General features: G+C 39.6%; 1 protein-coding gene across 3 annotated transcripts in view; it reads right to left on the reverse strand.

The window, feature by feature from the left end:
• The window catches only part of LOC122876044 (metal transporter CNNM4-like), a 55,514-nt gene that overhangs the window by 9,560 nt on the left and 25,746 nt on the right, over positions 1–20,208 (reverse strand). For 2 of the 3 annotated variants that reach the window (XM_044195886.1, XM_044195887.1), the window contains exons 5-6: positions 8,768–8,864; positions 6,385–6,447 (exon numbers count right to left, since the gene is read on the reverse strand). In XM_044195886.1, coding sequence (XP_044051821.1) covers positions 6,385–6,447; positions 8,768–8,864 — 160 coding nt within the window. The remainder of the gene's footprint in view (positions 1–6,384; positions 6,448–8,767; positions 8,865–20,208) is intronic. The other variant, XM_044195888.1, reaches the window with a different exon arrangement.

The following is a 20,208-nucleotide window of genomic DNA, read 5'->3' on the forward strand; positions in this document are numbered from 1 at the left end:
TTTTTCAGCTATGATAGGTTTTTGAAGGCTTTTAGCATTCATGTGAGAGAGTAACAGAGTCATGTTTATGTCATGTAAACTTGAATAGGAAATTTAGACAAGGTTTAGACAAGGTTACCATTGTCTAAACAAAGTCTAAATATTTGTATTCTTCAATTTGTTGTTTACATCACTGTGAGAGTAGAGAGTGCAGAGTTGTTTACTTTGTGCAAAAGCATGACGCAGGGTTTCTGCATTTTCCATTTCTCAGCTTCAGTCACATCAGCCAACACAATGTGATGTAGCCAATAGTTTAATACTAACAGATATTTAGATACATGTCTCTTTGACATAACATGAGGCTACTCAGTTTTTATTTTGAAATGTGAATGAACGATTACTTTTAAGAACATACTTTCAGAAATATGTACTAAAACCTTATGTGCATTTTTCAAAAAATCTATATACTTCATGTTTTTTAACTTCTCTGTCTTGGCTGTGATTCAGCTAGTGTTAAAAGTTACCTACTGGATCTTCAAGACCTCTACTTGTGACCTGGTGCTCGCAGAGTGAGTTAGTGTTATTAAAATTAACGTGGACGAGTGATGGACCCAAATCCAAACAACAATCCTCACTCCTACCCTAATAAAAAGGGAATTATCTAAACATTTGCATTCATAATTACAAGCCTGAGTAGGTATTGGAAATACATTTGGAACTGGGCATTTGTGATTAAGTAAAGAAAAGATATTGGCTGTAGGTTTACTTTTCAGTTTTTTTAAAAACACTATTTGCTGTGCTTTAATAGACTACAATCTATTTCAGCAAAGAATGCCATTCAGTCTTGAAAATCAGAGTTTATACTACACCATGAAAGTGAGGGAGAGGACAACAATAACCAAAAAAACATCTGAATTAAAAAATCCCAGGCTGCATCTCAATAGCTCGACGTTCTCTTCTTCATTCTTTTTATTTAACAGTTACAGTGATCTTACACTTAAATGCTTAAACTTATGGACAGAGGAAGAAACCATCTGAAGCTATTAGGATGCATCCAAAGTTGATGCTGCAAAGAGCGGACAGCTTAACCCCTCGAGGGGCTTCAAGTCCCATCTGGGTGTCTCGTGATGTTGTCCTATCTTCTCCATTTTATCTTAGGAGGTGCCATGTGATAATTTTCTGTCCCCAAGTGCCCTGTCAGTTTAAGAAGTGTGCTGACATTTTGGCAGATGCTCTCTTTGATCAACTTTCTGTTACTTTGCAACAACACGACTGGGGCCTGTTTCACCTCTACGTCTCCTCTGTACTTCTGTTCTGCCATGCAATACTGTAGTGTTCTGTAAGGTTAGTGTTAACATCTACATATCTGGCTCTGCTTTTCCTGCATCTTGATATACAGGAAGAATTTTTGATTTGATACAGAACAACAGAGTCCAATCTTCACTTCTTTGTATATAAACTAATCTATTACATTTCCCATTCAATATTTACTCCTTTTTATTATTTGTATTTGTTTACAATTTACACTTGACTTGTATATACACATTGTATGTTGTTGGTCATTGTTGCTTCATATATATATATACATATATATGTATATATGTATGTATATACATACATATACACATATATATACATACACACATACATACATATATATACACACATACATACACATACATACATATATATACATATACATATATACACACATATACATATATACACATATACATATATATACATATACATATATACACATATATATACATATACATATATACACATATACATATATATACATATACACATATACATATATATACATATACACATATATACATATACACATATACATATATATACATATACACATATACATATATATACATATACACATATATACATATACACATATACATATACACATATATACATATACATATATACATATATACACATATACATATATACACATAAATATATATACTTACAATTGATGTGAATTGTGTTTCATATATACACATATATATACATATATACATATATACATATATACATATATATATATATACATATATATATACATATATACATATATATATATATATATATATATATATATATATATATATATATATACATATATATATATATATATATATATATATGAGCCAACTGACAGAGGCTGAGAGAGGTGCAAGTACCCAAGAAGTACAACCAGATGCCCATACCTGAAGCACTCGAAACTGCCAAACAAAGGCTCCAAGCCTTGGCTAGCCGCCTAAAGAGATACACGAGAGATAATGAAGCCAGAAGAATAAACCGGCTGTTCGCAACTCAACCTGCGAAAGTGTACGCTCAATGGCAGGGTAATAACAGCAGAGCAGACCCACCAAGGCTGGAAACGGAACAGTACTGGAAAAGTATATGGGAAAGGGAGGCATCACACAACAGCGATGCACAGTGGCTGGCCGCCCTGAGAAAGGACCACAGCAACCTCCCTGAACAGAATCCAGTCACCATCACAGCGGCAGACATCCAAGAAAGAGTCTCAGGTATGAAGAACTGGACAGCACCGGGCCCTGACAGGATCCACACCTACTGGCTAAAGAAGCTCACTGCACTCCACGAGCGCCTAGCAGCACAAATGAACCAGCTGCTAAGAGATGGGACGCACCCTGAATGGCTTACCGAAGGGCGCACAATCCTGATCCTGAAGGATCCCGCAAAGGGTACAGTCCCATCCAACTATCGGCCAATAACCTGTCTCTCCACAACATGGAAGCTCATGTCAGGCATCATCGCGGCTAAGATAAGTGGACACATGGATCAATACATGAGCAAAGCACAGAAGGGCATTGGCAGAGGAACCAGAGGAGCCAAACACCAACTCCTGGTTGACAGAACAGTCACCCAAGACTGCAGAGCCCGACACACCAACCTGTGCACTGCCTGGATTGATTACAAGAAAGCATATGACTCAATGCCGCACACATGGATCACTGAATGCTTAGAGATGTACAACATCAACAGGACTCTAAGGGACTTCATTGCGAACTCGATGAGGCTGTGGAAAACCACCCTTGAGGCCAATGGTAAGCCACTTGCACAAGTATCCATCAAATGTGGCATATACCAAGGAGATGCTCTGTCCCCACTGCTGTTCTGCATAGGTCTGAACCCCTCAGCCAAATAATCAACAAGACTGGCTATGGATACCGACTCAGGAGCGGGGCCACCATCAGTCACCTCCTCTACATGGATGACATCAAGCTATACGCTAAGAGCGAGCGGGACATCGACTCACTGATCCACACCACCAGGATCTACAGCTCTGACATTGGGATGTCATTCGGGCTTGAGAAGTGCAGTCGAATGGTGACAAAGAGAGGGAAGGTAGTCCACACAGAAGGGGTCTCACTCCCAGAAGGAACAATAGCAGACATTGAGGATGGTTACAAGTACCTTGGAATACCACAGGCAAATGGCAACCTCGAAGAGGCAACAAGGAAGACGGCAACGGCCAAATACCTTCAACGAGTAAGGCAAGTCCTAAGAAGTCAGCTCAATGGCAAGAACAAAGCCCAGGCAATAAACAGCTACGCCCTGCCAGTGATCAGATACCCTGCAGGAATAATAAGGTGGCCAAAGGAGGAGATACAGACCACAGGCGTTAAGACGCGAAAAGCTCCTCACCATGCATGGAGGGTTCCATCCCAAATCCAGCACCCTGAGACTGTACGCTAGCCGTAAGGAAGGCGGCCGTGGACTAGTGAGTGTGAGAGCCACTATCCAGGATGAAACATCCAAGATCCACAAGTACATCCAAGATAAGGCCCCAACAGATGACGTGCTCAGGGAATGTCTCAGGCAATGGGGAACAGAGGAAGACGTGCTGGAGGAAGGACCATCATGGGAGGACAAACCCCTACATGGGATGTACCACCGGAACATAACTGAAGTGGCTGATATCAAGAAGTCCTACCAATGGCTAGAGCGGGCCGGACTGAAGGACAGCACAGAGGCACTCATCATGGCTGCACAGGAGCAGGCCCTGAGCACCAGAGCAATAGAGGCCCAGATCTACCGCACCAGACAAGACCCAAGGTGTAGGCTGTGCAAAGAGGCCCCTGAGACAATCCAGCACATAACTGCAGGGTGTAAGATGCTGGCAGGAAAAGCATACATGGAGCGCCATAACCAAGTAGCTGGCATAGTGTACAGGAACATCTGCACTGAGTATGGACTGGAAACCCCGAGGTCAAAGTGGGAAACACCTCCAAAGGTGGTAGAGAATGACCGAGCCAAGATCCTGTGGGACTTCCAGATCCAGACTGACAGAATGGTAATGGCGAACCAGCCTGACATCGTGGTGGTTGACAAACAACAGAGGAAAGCCGTTGTGGTTGATGTGGCGATACCAAGCGATGGCAACATCAGGAAAAAGGAACATGAGAAACTAGAGAAGTACCAAGGGCTAAGAGAAGAGCTGGAGAAGGCCTGGAAGGTGAAGGCAACAGTGGTGCCCGTGGTCATCGGAGCACTCGGGGCAGTGACCCCAAACTGGAGGAGTGGCTACAGCAGATCCCTGGAAGAACACCAGACATCTCGGTCCAGAAGAGCGCAGTACTGGGAACAGCAAAGATACTGCGCAGAACCCTCAAGCTCCCAGGCCTCTGGTAGAGGACCCGAGCTCGAAGGGCGAGACCACCCGCGGGGGGTGAAGGACAAAGTTGTTTTTTTTTTTTTAATATATACATATATATACATATATATACATATATATACATATATATACATATATATATATATACATATATATATACATATATATACATATATATATATATATATATATATATATATATATATATATACATATATATATATATATATACATATATATATATATATATACATATATATACATATATATATACATATATATACATATATATATATACATATATATACATATATATATACATATATATATATGAAACACAATTCACATCAATTGAAATGTGACAGACTGACTATAAGGTTACTGTGTATAATGGTATATGGATCTCTAGCAGAAGTAATGTGATCCATACAGCGAGACAGAAACTTCACCACTGTGAATATACTGTTTTTTGAGGGCCGAGCCAATATCAATATCTGAGCTTATAGAATCTGATGACAATATATCATTAACATAAACACATAACATACACAAAAATGTTTGGTAAAGATATCCTAATTTGGTTATTTTGTTAGGTTTGGCTATTATGACTGAGATATTATGTACTAGGGCTGCCACTAACGATTATGTTTATCATTACTGATACTCAATTAATTGTTTGGTGTATAAATTGTCAAAAAACTGTGAAAATTGTCCATCACAAGTTCCCAGAGCCCGAGGTGTCAACTTCAAATTGCTTGAAGCTGAAACCAATGAATTTTAGGCTTTTCTGTAAAAAAAAAAAAAAAGAAGACTTAAATGATTAATTATCATAATTGTTGCAGATATTTCTGTCGATAGACTAAATAAACCAGTGAGTGCGCTCTGTTGGACAAAGTATGTAATGGCAACACTCTTTCTAAATGACCTCCAACATATCTAACATTTACAGCATTTCTATACTGTAGTTTGTTGTTCCTGGCCAACAAATACATGATGCTGTGATAGGCACTAATATTGGCCGTGCCTTTGTATCAGTAGATAGATTTTTTTTGGAGAAACCACAAAGTAGATCATCATCCCTCTGCCTCCTACTAGAGTCCAGAGAAACCTCTTTGAGACAAAGGAAATTTAAATTCATGCTGTACAGTAACATGAACACTGACCTACACCTACACGTGTTTGCTAAGAATAGATGGACTTACCACCTCCTCACTGCCTACTACTCATCTGCTCTGCAAAATTCATGCAAATAAAATGTTGACTCAATAAAACCAGGTGTAAATTAGTTCATTTTGCTTGAACAAAGAGCTTATTTGCCAAAAAGTAGCTGTCATCTTGTAACTCATTGCTGTCGTTAAATCTGCATTGAATCACACGGGGAAAACTGCTGCTGCACTGCTGTCTGTTGGGTGAAACCTTTGAACATGTTGCACCTTTGGCCACAATGCAATCATTGATGTCACAGCAGGTATGTTAAGCAAATAGACATCACTGCTTGGGGTGTATATAGAAGTGCAACCCATTATCAATTGTTTTAACCCATAAAGAGCATTGCAAGAGCAATTTTCTGCCCTCTGTAATCAGGCGTTAATTTACCCTTTAACAGATTTCCAAGGCAACATGTACAAAAATTTTAATGCCAAACCTGGCCTGTCCACCCACTCCAGAACACACCAACCCATCCCCAAGCCCCGCCCGTCCTTGGTGTTAAAGGACCCAGACATGCCGGAGTTTACCTGGCAACCGAGAGAACAGAGAAAACCTCTTAAAGGAGAGGTGGCGAGGTCGAGGTGCAGCCACTGAGAGGAGAGAAGGGAGGAGGAGGTGATCGGTGGGACAGAGGGAGGAGGGGGATGAAGGGGAGGAAGGGACAGTGAGTGAGACAGTGTGAGACAGAGACAGATCTGTTTCCAGACTGGGTGAGGACATGCAAAACCACACAGAAGGATTTCTGCTCCAGGAACATCACACGTCAGATTACACTTTTTGAAGGTGAAGTGAATTTTTCATGTGTGACGATTGTCCTCGTTACTGAGCTGATTCTGGAGGTTTGATCAATCAGAAGTTCGATGAAATGGGTGAATGAGGCTGACACTGGTAAGAAGGAAGGAAGGCCTGAAAATGAAAAAATGCCTGAAGCGCCTGAAAGAGTGAGCTGTTGAGTGTTGAGATGAAAAAAAGGGATCAGACAACATTTATGTCTTTCCAGGTGGTCGGACAGGAGGGGCCCCTTTCTCTTTTTCTATGTTTAAATTTGTGCACGAACTATTGCTCATGTTCAAGACACCGAACTTGTTAAATGTCTAAACACAAAAACTTCAAGAACTACAAGAACCTTCCCTAATCTAAATATTAAAAAAATGTCAAATATCTGATTTAAATAAGGAAATATCTGGTTAAAGAATAAGTAAACAAGATTACAAATCAAAAATGCAGTGCTATCTTACACTAATTGACAGCTTTCAATACCAATACTTGGAGCTAAGGACACATTTTGGTCTGCATCATAAAAGTACTGAGAGTTTTGCTACCCAGCACTTTTGGTCAGCGTCACAGAGCACGTCATAGATGTGGTCACACACAGCAAAAGAACTCTGACATGCTGGTCTTATGAATCCCATGAGGACACACTACGCAGGATAAAACAAACTGTACAAAGAGTAGCAGACAGAGATTTGGAAGGAAAGGGGGGAGCAGAGCTTGAAACATAGAGACATGAATTCGAAGATGAAACTGATACAAGTGGACTGCAGACAGAGAAGCTGACAGCTGAATGTCAACAATAGAAACAACCAACACAAAATGGAGTAAAACTGGCAGAGAGAGAAAAAAGATATGTGACGTTTTGTATTTCAGGGAGTGTGCATGAGAGAGAGAGAGAGAGAGAGAGAGAGAGAGAGAGAGAGAGAGAGAGAGAGAGAGAGAGACAGAAGAGGGGAGGAGTTCAAAGGTCATCAGCAAAATCAATTCAATTTTATTTATATAGCGCCAATTCATAACAGAAGTTATCTCATTGCACTTTTCCTATAGAGCAGGTCTAGACCGTACTCTTTATATCATTTACAGAGATCCAACAAATCCCACATCCCCTATCCAACACATGAGACCTACAAACCTTCTTCCCTTCCTAAATTAAACCAAAAAGGTCTGAAAGTACATCACATGGTGTCATGTGAGGCAAATTCGACCCACCTGGTACTCCAACAAACTGTCAATTATGTGTACAGTAATAGTAAGTTGCAAGTAACTTAATCTTTGCTATTTTGTGCTGCATTTTTTTCCTTTTCTTTTTATTGTCTGTAAAATGTGCTGTTATTTTGGCCAGGACTCTCTCAAAAAAGAATACCCTGATCTCAAGAAACTATTATGATAAAATAAAGGTTTCAAAATTTAAACAGCTAGGGTGCCATTTTAACATCGAGCCATGCACAACAGATGAAAATTAGCCTTGTAGGCTTACTGCGGCTCATTTAGATTTTGTCCTTTGTTGATCAATGAGCACCGTCCATGTCAAATAAACTAATAAAATAAAATCAATTAATAACAGATGACCCTAAGCAGAACTTACAGAAATCCTAAAATGCTATGTTGTAAAAAAAAAAAAAAAAAAAAAAAAAAACTAGAAGGAAGTGACGCTGAAGCTGCATAAACATCAGCATGTGCTGTCATGCTGGTGGAAGACATTTTGTTGTAATGAATTCTGAATGGGGGTAAAGTAACATTAATCATCCACAATAGGTGAAAACCCATTCAGAACATGTGTTGCCTCTTGCTTTACTTGCATTTTTGGGGCAGTATGCTATGATATGTTCATTATCCATTCCTTAGAGTTACTGATATTCCTAAAAAAAAGAAAAATATGGTCACTACAAATGTTTTAGTCATTTTAATTCAACTAAATATTTTACTGTCAGCTTCACATTTATGACAGCAGAATAGGCTGTTGTACACTAGGTGGCAGTAGAGGCATTTAAACCTGAGACATTACACTGCAAATACTAATTTAACCCTAGCAGATTAATTAAAAGTGCATTAGGAGAGGAGAGGAGAGGAGAGGAGAGGAGAGGAGAGAGAGGAGAGGAGAGGAGAGGAGAGGAGAGATGGAGGTTTTGGACTCACCCAGTGTGGGAGCATTGAGCGCCATGACACCGTAGAATGAGAAAGGTCCGGTCTCAAACTTCATGTTTTCGTTGCCGGCCTCCACCTCCACTCGTCCCTGAGAAAAACAACAGACACAAACATCATGGATGTTGTATGAGAAATTACTGCTGTGAGAGTAACAATAAAATTAATTTATTACAGGTGAGATTTACTCATCGTTTCTGTGTCAGTACAAGCACAGGACATAACAGTGATAGTTACAGTGTGAAGCAGCACCGTGGACTCCCAGAGTCCAAGGTGATGTCTTCAAATGTCTTATTTTGTCTGTCTACTAGTTAGAACCAAAGATATTGACTTTACTATCATTTATGACAAAGAAAAGCATCAAATCCTGACATTTGAGAATCTGGAACCAGCAAATGTTTGGTAATTTTGCTTAAAAATGACTAAAATGATTGTCAAAATAGCTGCGGATTAATTTACAACTAATCGTTGCAGCTCTAAACAGTACCCGACATCACTGGACTGGATGATTACTAATTCTTATAAAAAGACTGATACTGCCTTGTAACCCTGACTTTCAGTTTTTATGAAATTACACTGTTTGGCCTCTAGAGGGTGGTACAATCACAGGTCAAAACTAGGTGACGTCCAGTATTTATGAAGTGATTGTCCTCTGGAGAGGCTCTGCATCATTTGTGGGAGGAAACGTGTTTACTTTGGCCTTGATTAGACCCTTGTATGTAGAATTTGAAAAGAGATGTGGCTGCAGGGGGAAGATGCAATGCAAATGAGGAGAGGAGGGAGGCAGACCTGCTAGAGGTTCTTTGTAAAATGAAAATCAAGGTTGCACAGATGAGGGATGGAGAAATTAGAGTCAGAGAGGGAGGACGAGAGGACAGAAGGAGAGGACAGAAGGGGGGTTAAGGAGGCCTCTGTGTTGGTACAGTGAGTTGGCTGGAATCGGCCCGCTGGAATGTGTGAACTGCAGCAACAACACAGCACAGTTAATCCACACTGTCATCCCTCCATCCCTCCATCCGCCCATCCCCCCCACACAGGGGCTGGGCTGATGAAAGTGGAACAGGTGGTAAAATAAAAGGGAGAAAAAAAAGAAAGGACAAACAAGACAATGCAGGGAGCTCGTTGTATCTAACAGTGAAGATTAAATTAGGAAAGTCTGTTAAAGATCTTTAATTCCAAGGTACAATTTCATTTTAGTAATTTTAAGAGTTATTCCTCTGCAGAAGTTCGATTTGCGCAGTATAAACACTACCATGAGGGTCCGTATTTACAAACTCACGTTTTGCTGCGAAGTCTTGTTTAAACCTGTGCAACATAGTTTCAAATTCTAGTCAGGATTTTAAGATTTCCAAACGTATCAAATATGTCAGGATGGGCTGTAGGGACTTATGCACAAAACATCTAGAATATTTCCATTTGATGTACCAGTGCAGCCATAAAATCTATCACATCTTAGGTTAATATTTCACTCAAAGTGTTGGAACAAGCAGAAACAAAATTTTGAGGATTTTGTAGAAAAGTTTCAGGGAGAAATGAAGAGTTTATGAGGTATTCAAGATTGTATCTGTTTTACTCAACTATATAAAACCAGCTGATAGAGGTTTATAATTCCACACTCACAGATCATTCACAAACAAGGTCCTTGAACTCAACAACATCATATCTTACATAAACAGGAAAATCAAATCAGACTGTCTTTATTTAGTTCTGTGTACATTTATCTTTAAGACCTCCTGGAATGAGCTGGTATGACAGAGAGCGACCATTTACAATCATAAACAATGTGATATAACCATCCCTCGTGCTATTTTAGGGTGCATGCCAATTTAGAAACCTTGGATATTACAGAAGAGGCGGGGAGGAGGGGATGCAAGTGTATCTGTCACTGAAGTTACCAAGTAGGCTGCTCCCATCACAAACGCTGTGCTGAATTAAGCTCACAGCATCTCCCTGCAGCTTAAGAGTGAGCACTTCACAACCGATGTCAACACTGTTCAGAACTAAACTCTACTCGACATCAATGCTACTCTGACACTGCAGATACATTTAAAGCACAAGACTGACTATTTTGCTGCTTTATTTTTCTCATAACAATTAATGTTTGCCTGATATCATCCCTCCAACATCCTAACAACCCAGTGAATACTAAAAAAAGATCAAAAAACGTGTGTCGTTTTCAACACTGGCTGCTCGCTCTGTAATGACAACGATGTCAATGAACATGATCTAAAGGCGGTTTTTGTTTGATAAATGACTTAAACAATGACTGGTTATTAAAATCGACTTATCAACTAATTGACTCACCATTTAGCACTGCCTGCTTCCTTGCTATATATATATATATATATATATATATATATAAAGTTGTCATGAATTAACTGAAAATAACATTCAAGAAAGTCTCATTAAGGAGTAAAATGGCCGAGCACAAATGAGACGCATTTTGGAGGCTTCAGATGTGTCCAGGTAAAGAATGTGCACTGTCATGCTTTTAGGCTTGTACTTAAGTCCACATACTCTACACATACATCACTCTCATTGCTCTTTGTTCTCTTTCAGGCCTCTGCTTTCTGGTTTCCTTTTTGTTTCACGAACATGCTTTGATGTTCAAACTGATTTGATTCTCAAGCTATTTCTGTGCAGAAATTGAAAATGTATTTCCTTAATGAGGACAATTCTTCCATCTATCAACGCTCATCTCCCAGCACGTGGAGATCCGTTATTTTTAATCTTTATTTTAAAAGGTAAACTGAGCATGAATGCCTTTGCTGCAATGCACTGGTCCAAATTCATCCAGTTACACATATTCACACCTGCTCAGTACAACCACAGGCTTCTACCTTTGGCTGCTGAGTAATCAGAAGTCAAATGCCTTGCTCAAGGACAACTTGCTGCTGAAAGAGGAGAAGACAAGCCCTTTAAGCCTCTTGTGGCTTCTACTTTAATTCTGTCTACCTTTCCAATAAACAAACCAAAAACTGGACAGACAAAATTTCCATGGCATACTGGAGGGCTTTGTTTTTTAAGCCCTTTATGCCATGGAAATTTTGTCTGTCCAGTAATTAGATGTTTCTTTCAAGATCCTACATTTCTCCAACATCTACTCTACTGTTGCCTTCCCAAGTATGCAAGGTTTACAGCAGCATGACTTCATTTGACACTTAATGCAAAGGTTAAACCTCCTTGGCTCTGTCACCATCTTTCTGCCACTTAAAGTATATCAGCAGATTTGAAAAGATGCTAATCACCTCTCAACATATGGTCCACTCGGCGTGTATGTGAGCATCGGCTTGGGTCAAATACTTACACCTGTAACACGTGCACAAAAAAACTCATAGATGCCTCATGAGCATGCAGAAGGCTGACTCCGGGCGATTTGCAGCCGGCCGCGCTGCTGCATGGCTGCGGTTTAATTTAAAGTGAGGCATGAGGGAGGAAGGAGAGAAAGAATAGAAACAGAGGGAGGCAGAGGACAGGAGTGAGAGGTGTAAAGCCTGCCGGTGCTTCAGTCAGACCAGTTTTCCCAAATCTGCACGGACAATACAGCCTGCCAACACTTATACAATATACAGCACCAACATCTATTAAAAAAATAGGCCTTGAGTGGGTCATCGTGGTCCACCACTGATACTGTATTACAGAGAATCAACCCTGGTCACAGGCTTTTATCATTTTATGTCTGATATGAGAAATGACTGTGGAGTGTGCAGGAGAATTTTACTGCACAGCCTCTGCAGTCTCAGTCTACAACATCTGCAATGCAACCTGCTTCAAACTTGAATTAAGGAAGCTACTAAACCACTTAAACCTCGGTGACAAAAGGTCAAACTCCAGAACTGCAGTCTGTCGCACATTTGACGATGTAACACAACGAACAGGTGGTTGCAGATGACAGTCAATTGAGAAACACTTGTTGAACAGTGACAACACTGATTTTATCACTTCTGTTCTTTATAAATAAAAACACGCACAAAACACACGCACAACTTCATAAGCAACAAATTGCAACTGCAAAATCCAGTAAGGATATGCAATTATAATTGCATAAAAAAGAGTTTATACAGTTTATAAAGGGTCTAAATGCTTCATCACACCCTGTAGGAGTCAACTAATTTATTCAACTTTATTCAACTGCCAAAGCTGGAACAGTTTTAGTTATTTCACAAGAGATTTCTGTATTTGTGTTTTTTGCTCTTTGCTTTTCTTGAATTTTGGGGACGTGTGCATTAAAAAGTCTTGGGTTTGAATATTTCACTCAGTGTAAACATCATATAGGTTCAATGAAGAGCTGGAACAAGATGACAGAATATACATTGTACTGTTAGACAGTGTGGAATAATATGATTTTTCCAACCTTAAAGCCACTTAAAGGGAGGGGGAGTTAGGAGTTTAGTATCATTTGATGATCTACATGTTGTCAAAATGCCTTTTCAAAGAGTACTTTTTTAAAAAATGTATTTATTTATTTTATGGACACACCTGTTATCCAGCAGCAGTTTGTCTTTATCTGCCATCAAAAACAAGTTATCATACTGAGAATACATGTGCACGCAAACACACACACAACATATGGATATTTAATTGACCTAAACCCAACACTACTAGTTTCTAAAGGAAACAGCAAGAAAATCCTGTGTATATACAAGCAGACAAGTTTTATGAAAACTGATGAGCATGGTAGTAAACCTCAGAAGACATGGTACTTTGACATCATTACAGTAGAACACCATCTCTTACTCATTTCTAACTCAGGGCTGTCTTTCGGCTTAAAGTTCAACATGAGTGTGAGTTTCTGGTTGTGTGTTTTTGTTAAGACACGTGCGGGACCTGCACTGTAGGTGGGTCTCGGCCAAAGCTCAAGTCGGTGCGTTATGACTCAACAACAATGTGAGCGAGAATTTTGTGTCCCCGCTGAAGTCTCTATCCATCAAACTGACACACATCAAGGCGCTGATGTATGTTATCCCAACAGCTTAGGGAGTGAGGTGAGGGACGAAAGCTTGTTAAAGCGTTGAATTGAGGCTCGGAGGTCAGAAAAGTCACATTTTGTGGACATAAAGGAGGAATGAGAGTTCAAAGTCCTGAAATAGGGCCTATATTAAGTATAATTCCAGTTTATTACAACTTAGGTCTTACTTTTTTTAGCTTTGGCCATTGTTTCTATCAGTTAGGATAACATTATACTCACAATTGCAACAACAATTGCAGAGATCTGGGACATCACTATAATGAAGTCTGACGAGACAAGAAACATTAGCAGTCACATGATCAGACAGGTTTTAAACAAGCCAATGTTTTAGCCAGATTATCAAAACCACTTTATTTAAAGGTAAAACTGAGAGTGAGCCCACCTGAAAGTTGTTCTGTAAACTATGATGGATGTTTACAGTGACAATTTGGGTAATAATTATACCGTTTGCCTTTGTTTTCTCTTCCAAATAAGTTTAAACAGTCTGGGGGTTTGTTTAAAACCTGCCTGTCTAATCATATACTGCAGATCGTGTTTCTTTCCCTTTCGTCTTTTTTTAGCAATGAAGCCATGTTCCCAGACCTCAGAAATTAAATTAGTGAGTACAATGTTATTATTACCAATAGAAATTATGGCCATGATGTTTTCAGATTTTACCGAAAAAGAGAAAAAAAAGACATCACTTTAAAGTAGTTTGACCAAAATTTTATGTTACAGCCACTAAAAATCAGTTCCCACACACTGTCGACACTAAGAGTAAACCTTTTTTTATTTTATTTCATAGCTACATTACAGCCAAGTGACTTTCGATTTCGGCATTTAACAAGTCTGCATATACATAATATACATTACACATACTCACACAGGACAACAACCAAAGGGACAGAACAGTCAACTGTCAATAAGAAAAACAGCACCATGGGAAGGGGCAAAAAAGGGAAAAATATATTTAAGACCCATTCAAGTGAATTACCGATAATGTTCCCAAAAACTGTTTAAAGATGATTAATTGAGGGTGATATCAGCAAACCACAAACTGTCTGTTCCTAGACACATTTTTTTTCTGTTTCAAGCTGCAGGAGAAAACTGTTCTCTGCAGTTTACAGTAAACAGGGTCCTCTGGTGGAGAAGACTGCATAGCTTTTTTTTACATCCTTTTTCACTTTGTTTTTAATATTCAAAATAAATATTTAATATTAATATAAGTTATTTTTTTTAACTGCAATAAACTCAAGTAGTGGAAAAGTAGTGTTATAGCATGAAAGTGTTAGATATGGGCTGTAAGGATACTGAGGGACACATTTCAATGTACTGAAACAGAGTACAGTCACAGTTTTTAAGTCAGATCGTGAGGACAGTCAACAAGAGAGGACAGTTTGTGAAAGAATTGAAAAGGAGCCACCCGGTCACTAAACATGGAAGCATCGATCAGGAAAGAGCTGGAGCTAGGCCTTACAGACACTTAACAAGGAGAGAAGATGAAAGTATTGGAACAGGGCCTAAATGTGAGTGCAGGGAAAGGCCAATTGTGTGTATGTTTTATAATTGACTGGAAAATACAGTTCAGAGGCAATATGAGCACATACTCGATGACGATATTGCCTACTTTAAGGTTCTTGTTTTCACATATAGAGCCCTGCCTGGTCAGGCACCTGTGTACATCTCTGACATGCTCCCATCCTTACATCACCAGTAGGTCACTGACCAGGGGTTGGCCCTCGCGCTTGACTGGAAACAAAAAGTGGTTGTGCCTTTGAAGTGCTGGCTATGGAGCGCTCTTCCTATAGACATAAGATCTGCAGTCTCTGTTGACGCCTTTAAAAAGCAGCTGAAGACTAATTTTTTCACACTGGCCTTAGTCTCACCTCGAGCTGTCTAGTGTTTGCAATTTTGTATGTTTTTAAAGGTTGCTTATGTGTTATTGTTTGTTTCTTTTTACTGTTTTTATGGTGTTATTTTTAACAATTTTACTGTTGTGAAGCACTTTCTGACCTTGCTCTGTGAAAGGTGCTATACTAAATAAACTTGACTTACTTTACTCTGTGTGTGTGTGAGATTCATGTTTTTATATCCCAGTGGGGACTAACCTGAATGCACACTAACACATGGGGACTTGTATCACTCTCCCCATGGGTAGAGACTACTTTTGGGGGGTTAAGACTTGGTTTTAGGGTACAGGTCACAATTGGGTTAAGGTTAGGGTAAGGGGTTAGGGAAAGCATTATGTCAATGACTGTTCCCCACAGGGATAGTGAAACAAACATGTGTGGTTGTGTGTGTGTGTGTGTGTGTGTGTGTGTGTGTGTGTGTGTGTGTGTGTGTGTGTGTGTGTGTGCCACCAGCCTGTCATAAAATGAACTGCTGACTTCATTTAATGGCTGATGTCAAACCAAACAGTTTCCTCCAACAGTTTGTGCAAAGTCATTTATGCTGTAATTCTCACACACACACACCCACACACAGATTTCTTCAGTGAGATGTAACAGTGTGAGTCAGTGTCAACATACATCTATCTAAAGCCCATCTGAGTCACAGAGAGCACACATGCATGCGTGCGTGCACACACACACACACACACACACACACACACACACACACACACACACACACACACACACACACACACACACACACACACACACACACACACACACACACACACACAGCTGCCTCCTTTTAAGTGCAGGAATATTTCTTATTCTCACAGGACATTTTTCCAGCTCTTGTCCACAACAGGAAGAGTTGCTCACAAATATGTTCTGACCTAATTATCCTGGAATGTAACTACAGCAGTGTTTAAATGATCGACCACATACCGAACATTAAATCAGTGATAATTGATCAATTGTTTGGCACCAGTTCCTCATTTACAAACTGGGGTGTATTGGTCACACAAAATAAACATAATTTTATCAGTGATAACTGATAAAAAAAAAAAAGTAGCTGGGCTGTGAAATGAACCTGACTGTTACCTGAAGCAGGGCAACATACAGGAAAAAGTCACTTCAGACCTTCAATTTATAGATGTGGGTTATCTACACTATTTTATGCTTGGTACTAAAATGGTTAATGTAGTATGACTGTCAACCAGGAAACTTACAACAACATACAAATAAAGGAAAAATTCCACACAATTGTCAAAACGGAAAGGTATGATGAAGGTTTATAAGCCTCAGCAGTAAAAATAAAAATATATGATCCTCCTAGTATCCTAAATGTTTTTCCTGTTTATGACAAAATAACTACAACACAGCTAATTTAGCATTTGGGCTAAACATTATTCCTTCCTTTCATCTGGACACATTCACACATACATTTCCAGAAGCTGAAGGAACCCTGTGAATGCAACAGTGACCGAACTCGGAACCTGTGTAGACTGATTGTTCTGTGAGAATCACAAAGCATCTTTATAGACGAATCACACTGGTCATAAACAAGCATGTCTGCTGGCAGTGAAGATCACTAACAGAAACACACACACACACACACACACACAACACACACACACACGCAAACATACACACACTATAAAAGGAGTGGAACAAGGACCGTGAGTTATCTGTATCTGAGGTTTTTAGTTCTCATGAGTCTACTAGACTCCCACACATCAGACATACATACACACATAATGCTAAAAGTACAAACAAACATGTAAATGTACACACACACACACAAGCGCTTCTGCTACATTCATTCACCTCTATCAGTCCGCCAGGTCTGATTTTTGAGTGCCACAGCAAACCTCATTTCCTTATTAACAGTATTTAGCAGCAGTCATTCTGTTAATTAAACAGCGTTGTCACAGCGGGAGCACTCATGGCTTCTGTTTAAAAGAATACTCCATTGATTTAGCTTTGCACTCCTTTAAAACTGTTATACTCACAACAAACAGGTTATTTAGGATCAAATTCGATGCAGCAGAAGCAGAGATATACATTACCCACAATGCAACTAGACCGCTGACAGTTCAGTCGGAGATTCTGGGGTTTTATGCTAGTAGCAGCTAATGTAGCCTCGAGCAGCTACCCTCAAGCAGAGATGAGGAGCGGGCTACAGAGGTCTGGTAAGCTCACTTCTTTCTAACTCCACACCTCCAGATTTTTTCATTTTTCAAACTTGTAGTCTTCAGCCCTCAACCCACGCTGACTCAAATGACATCACTTGAGGCAATTTATCAGATATCACACACCTCCCTTCCTGGAGCCACTAAAGGCTTTATACAACTTTTTTCACATTTGCAGTAGTACTCACCAAGACCTGTAAACAGACTTTGATGTTTAACATTGTTTGCTAAGTAAGCAAATGTTAACGGTATTACATACTAACTTAACACGTCAGGTACGTGCTTTACAATACGCATGCCTTAATGTGAAGGCAGTGGGTGGTTATTACAGGGAAGTCACCTTGAGAAGTGTTAGCTAATCTCACTAGCATAGACAAGACCACCAAAAGTTGTCTCTATAAAGTTTGTCTGAGAAGATTTATACATTTTTTGGTGAGAAATTCATCTTGAAACACTACGAGGAAGAAATGCATTATATTATATCTCTAACACAGCAGGATAAATAAAAGGTGATCAAGCAACAGCGAGGACTGACATAACACCTTTTAACTTCTAGCAGCTGGAGTGTAATTGACTGTTGGCCTTCATGCTCCTTAGCATTGTGTCATGTGTGTGTTGATCTTTTCAAAGGCAGCTAGACTTAAAGAAAGAAAGAAAAAACACCACAAAAGAGGAACATACTTGAGCAGTTTTGAGGAAGAAAATGATGGGGCCATTCACAGGCAAAGAGGTGAAGAAGCTTTTTACCATTTGGGCAAACCTCGAACTTTCAAAAAGTAATGAAAATTAGGCCTTTTTGTCTCTGTGCCCATCACACGGACCGTCTTTATCTGTGAACAATAGTACTAATCCTACATGAGGAACCTGCCTGTAATACATATTAGACAGTTTGGATTTGAGATATTTGTCCTCCATGTCTTTCCTTAGATTAGGATATGGTAAAATAATTTAAATTAAGTTGAAATAAACTTCCACATCAGGAGCCGACATGAGGCTTGGTTTCCATATAGGGAGTCATTATTTTTTTCAGTTCTCAAATATGCAAAAAGTTGCAAGTACTTCCTCCACACGAACACTAACACCATGCTATTAAGTAAATGTTTTTGAAGCAATAAGCTGTTGTCACACGTCTAAAATAACTTGTGTCAAATTTCTTTCCCTCTCCACGATCCCTTCTCTCTCCGCTTCTCCACTTCCAATGTTTCCAAATAAGCACTCCTGGAATGTGAGAGTATAATTTTGTTTACAGGACAAATATGAGCAGCACACAAACTCCCAATTTTCCCCAAGTTGTCTACACACAGGCTAGACCACGACTCTTCAGAGAAACTAGAAATTAATAATTCAGTAGTCTGCTGTGTATCTGTAATTACTGAAATAAAATATTTATCAGCACAGGATCTAATGAATAGTCTAAGTGAGTATTTATACAGAAATCCAGGTTAGGTATAAAAAAAATGGAAAGTGGTTAAGATACATGGAACCACCTGGATGTCACGTAATTAAATAGTTGTTCAAGACCCCAAACTTAGCCTTGTTTTACCTGAAATAGATATTATCTGAGACACTTCCATTGACAGAAAGCAAATCAAAAGCAGCCTTTTGAGTAAAGACAGAACATGTTAGAAGAGTGAAACATCACTTCATCTACTACTTTTCAAATTCGACTAAAACCCAGAGGATTTTCTACAGAGTCACTCTCTATCCAGTACTATTCACAACTACTGGCTCCAGTGGTATGTTTCTCTCCTGTGGAAAATTCCCTCCCTGGCATGCTGACACTAAATGCCGCCCTCTCCAAAAAGGTCTCAGCGGATTATTCCACATGTGGGGTCTCTCCACAACATCCTCGATATCCGGCCTCCCACGGGGAAAATCACACCGAGACGAGCGGCGGGGAGAAAGTCGTACTGATCCGCTGGATTACTGGACTACTAATGACTGTTTGGGGACAATGACATAACCGGCGTGTGGGAAATAAATGTGTGTGTGAAAGAGTGAGATTTAAGACAATGAAGCATACTTTTCCCACCCTGTGGGATTTGAGAGCATGTGTACATGTATACAGAGTGGATACAGCAGAAATGCAAAAGCAGTGTTAGTGATTGTGTATCAGAATCAGAAATACTTTATTGATCCACGAGGGGAAACTCTGAGCATGCAGACGGAGGTAAATATTCTCAGGTATGTGTGTTTGGGATAAGTGTATTGACAGCTGACTGACAGCACCTCCAAGACACTGAACCCCAAATTGCTATGAGGGCTGTGCCTTCGGTGTGTGAATGATTTACTTTCTTTGAACTGATGGGACCTTCAGTGTGTGCCTGACAATCAGTGTGTGAATGGGGTGATCGGTAGTTGAAGCTTTGAGTAGTCAGAAAAGACTAGAAAGGCGCTGTATAA

The sequence above is a fragment of the Siniperca chuatsi genome, linkage group LG5, assembly GCF_020085105.1.
Source record: "Siniperca chuatsi isolate FFG_IHB_CAS linkage group LG5, ASM2008510v1, whole genome shotgun sequence".
NCBI classification, from domain to species: Eukaryota; Metazoa; Chordata; class Actinopteri; order Centrarchiformes; family Sinipercidae; genus Siniperca; species Siniperca chuatsi.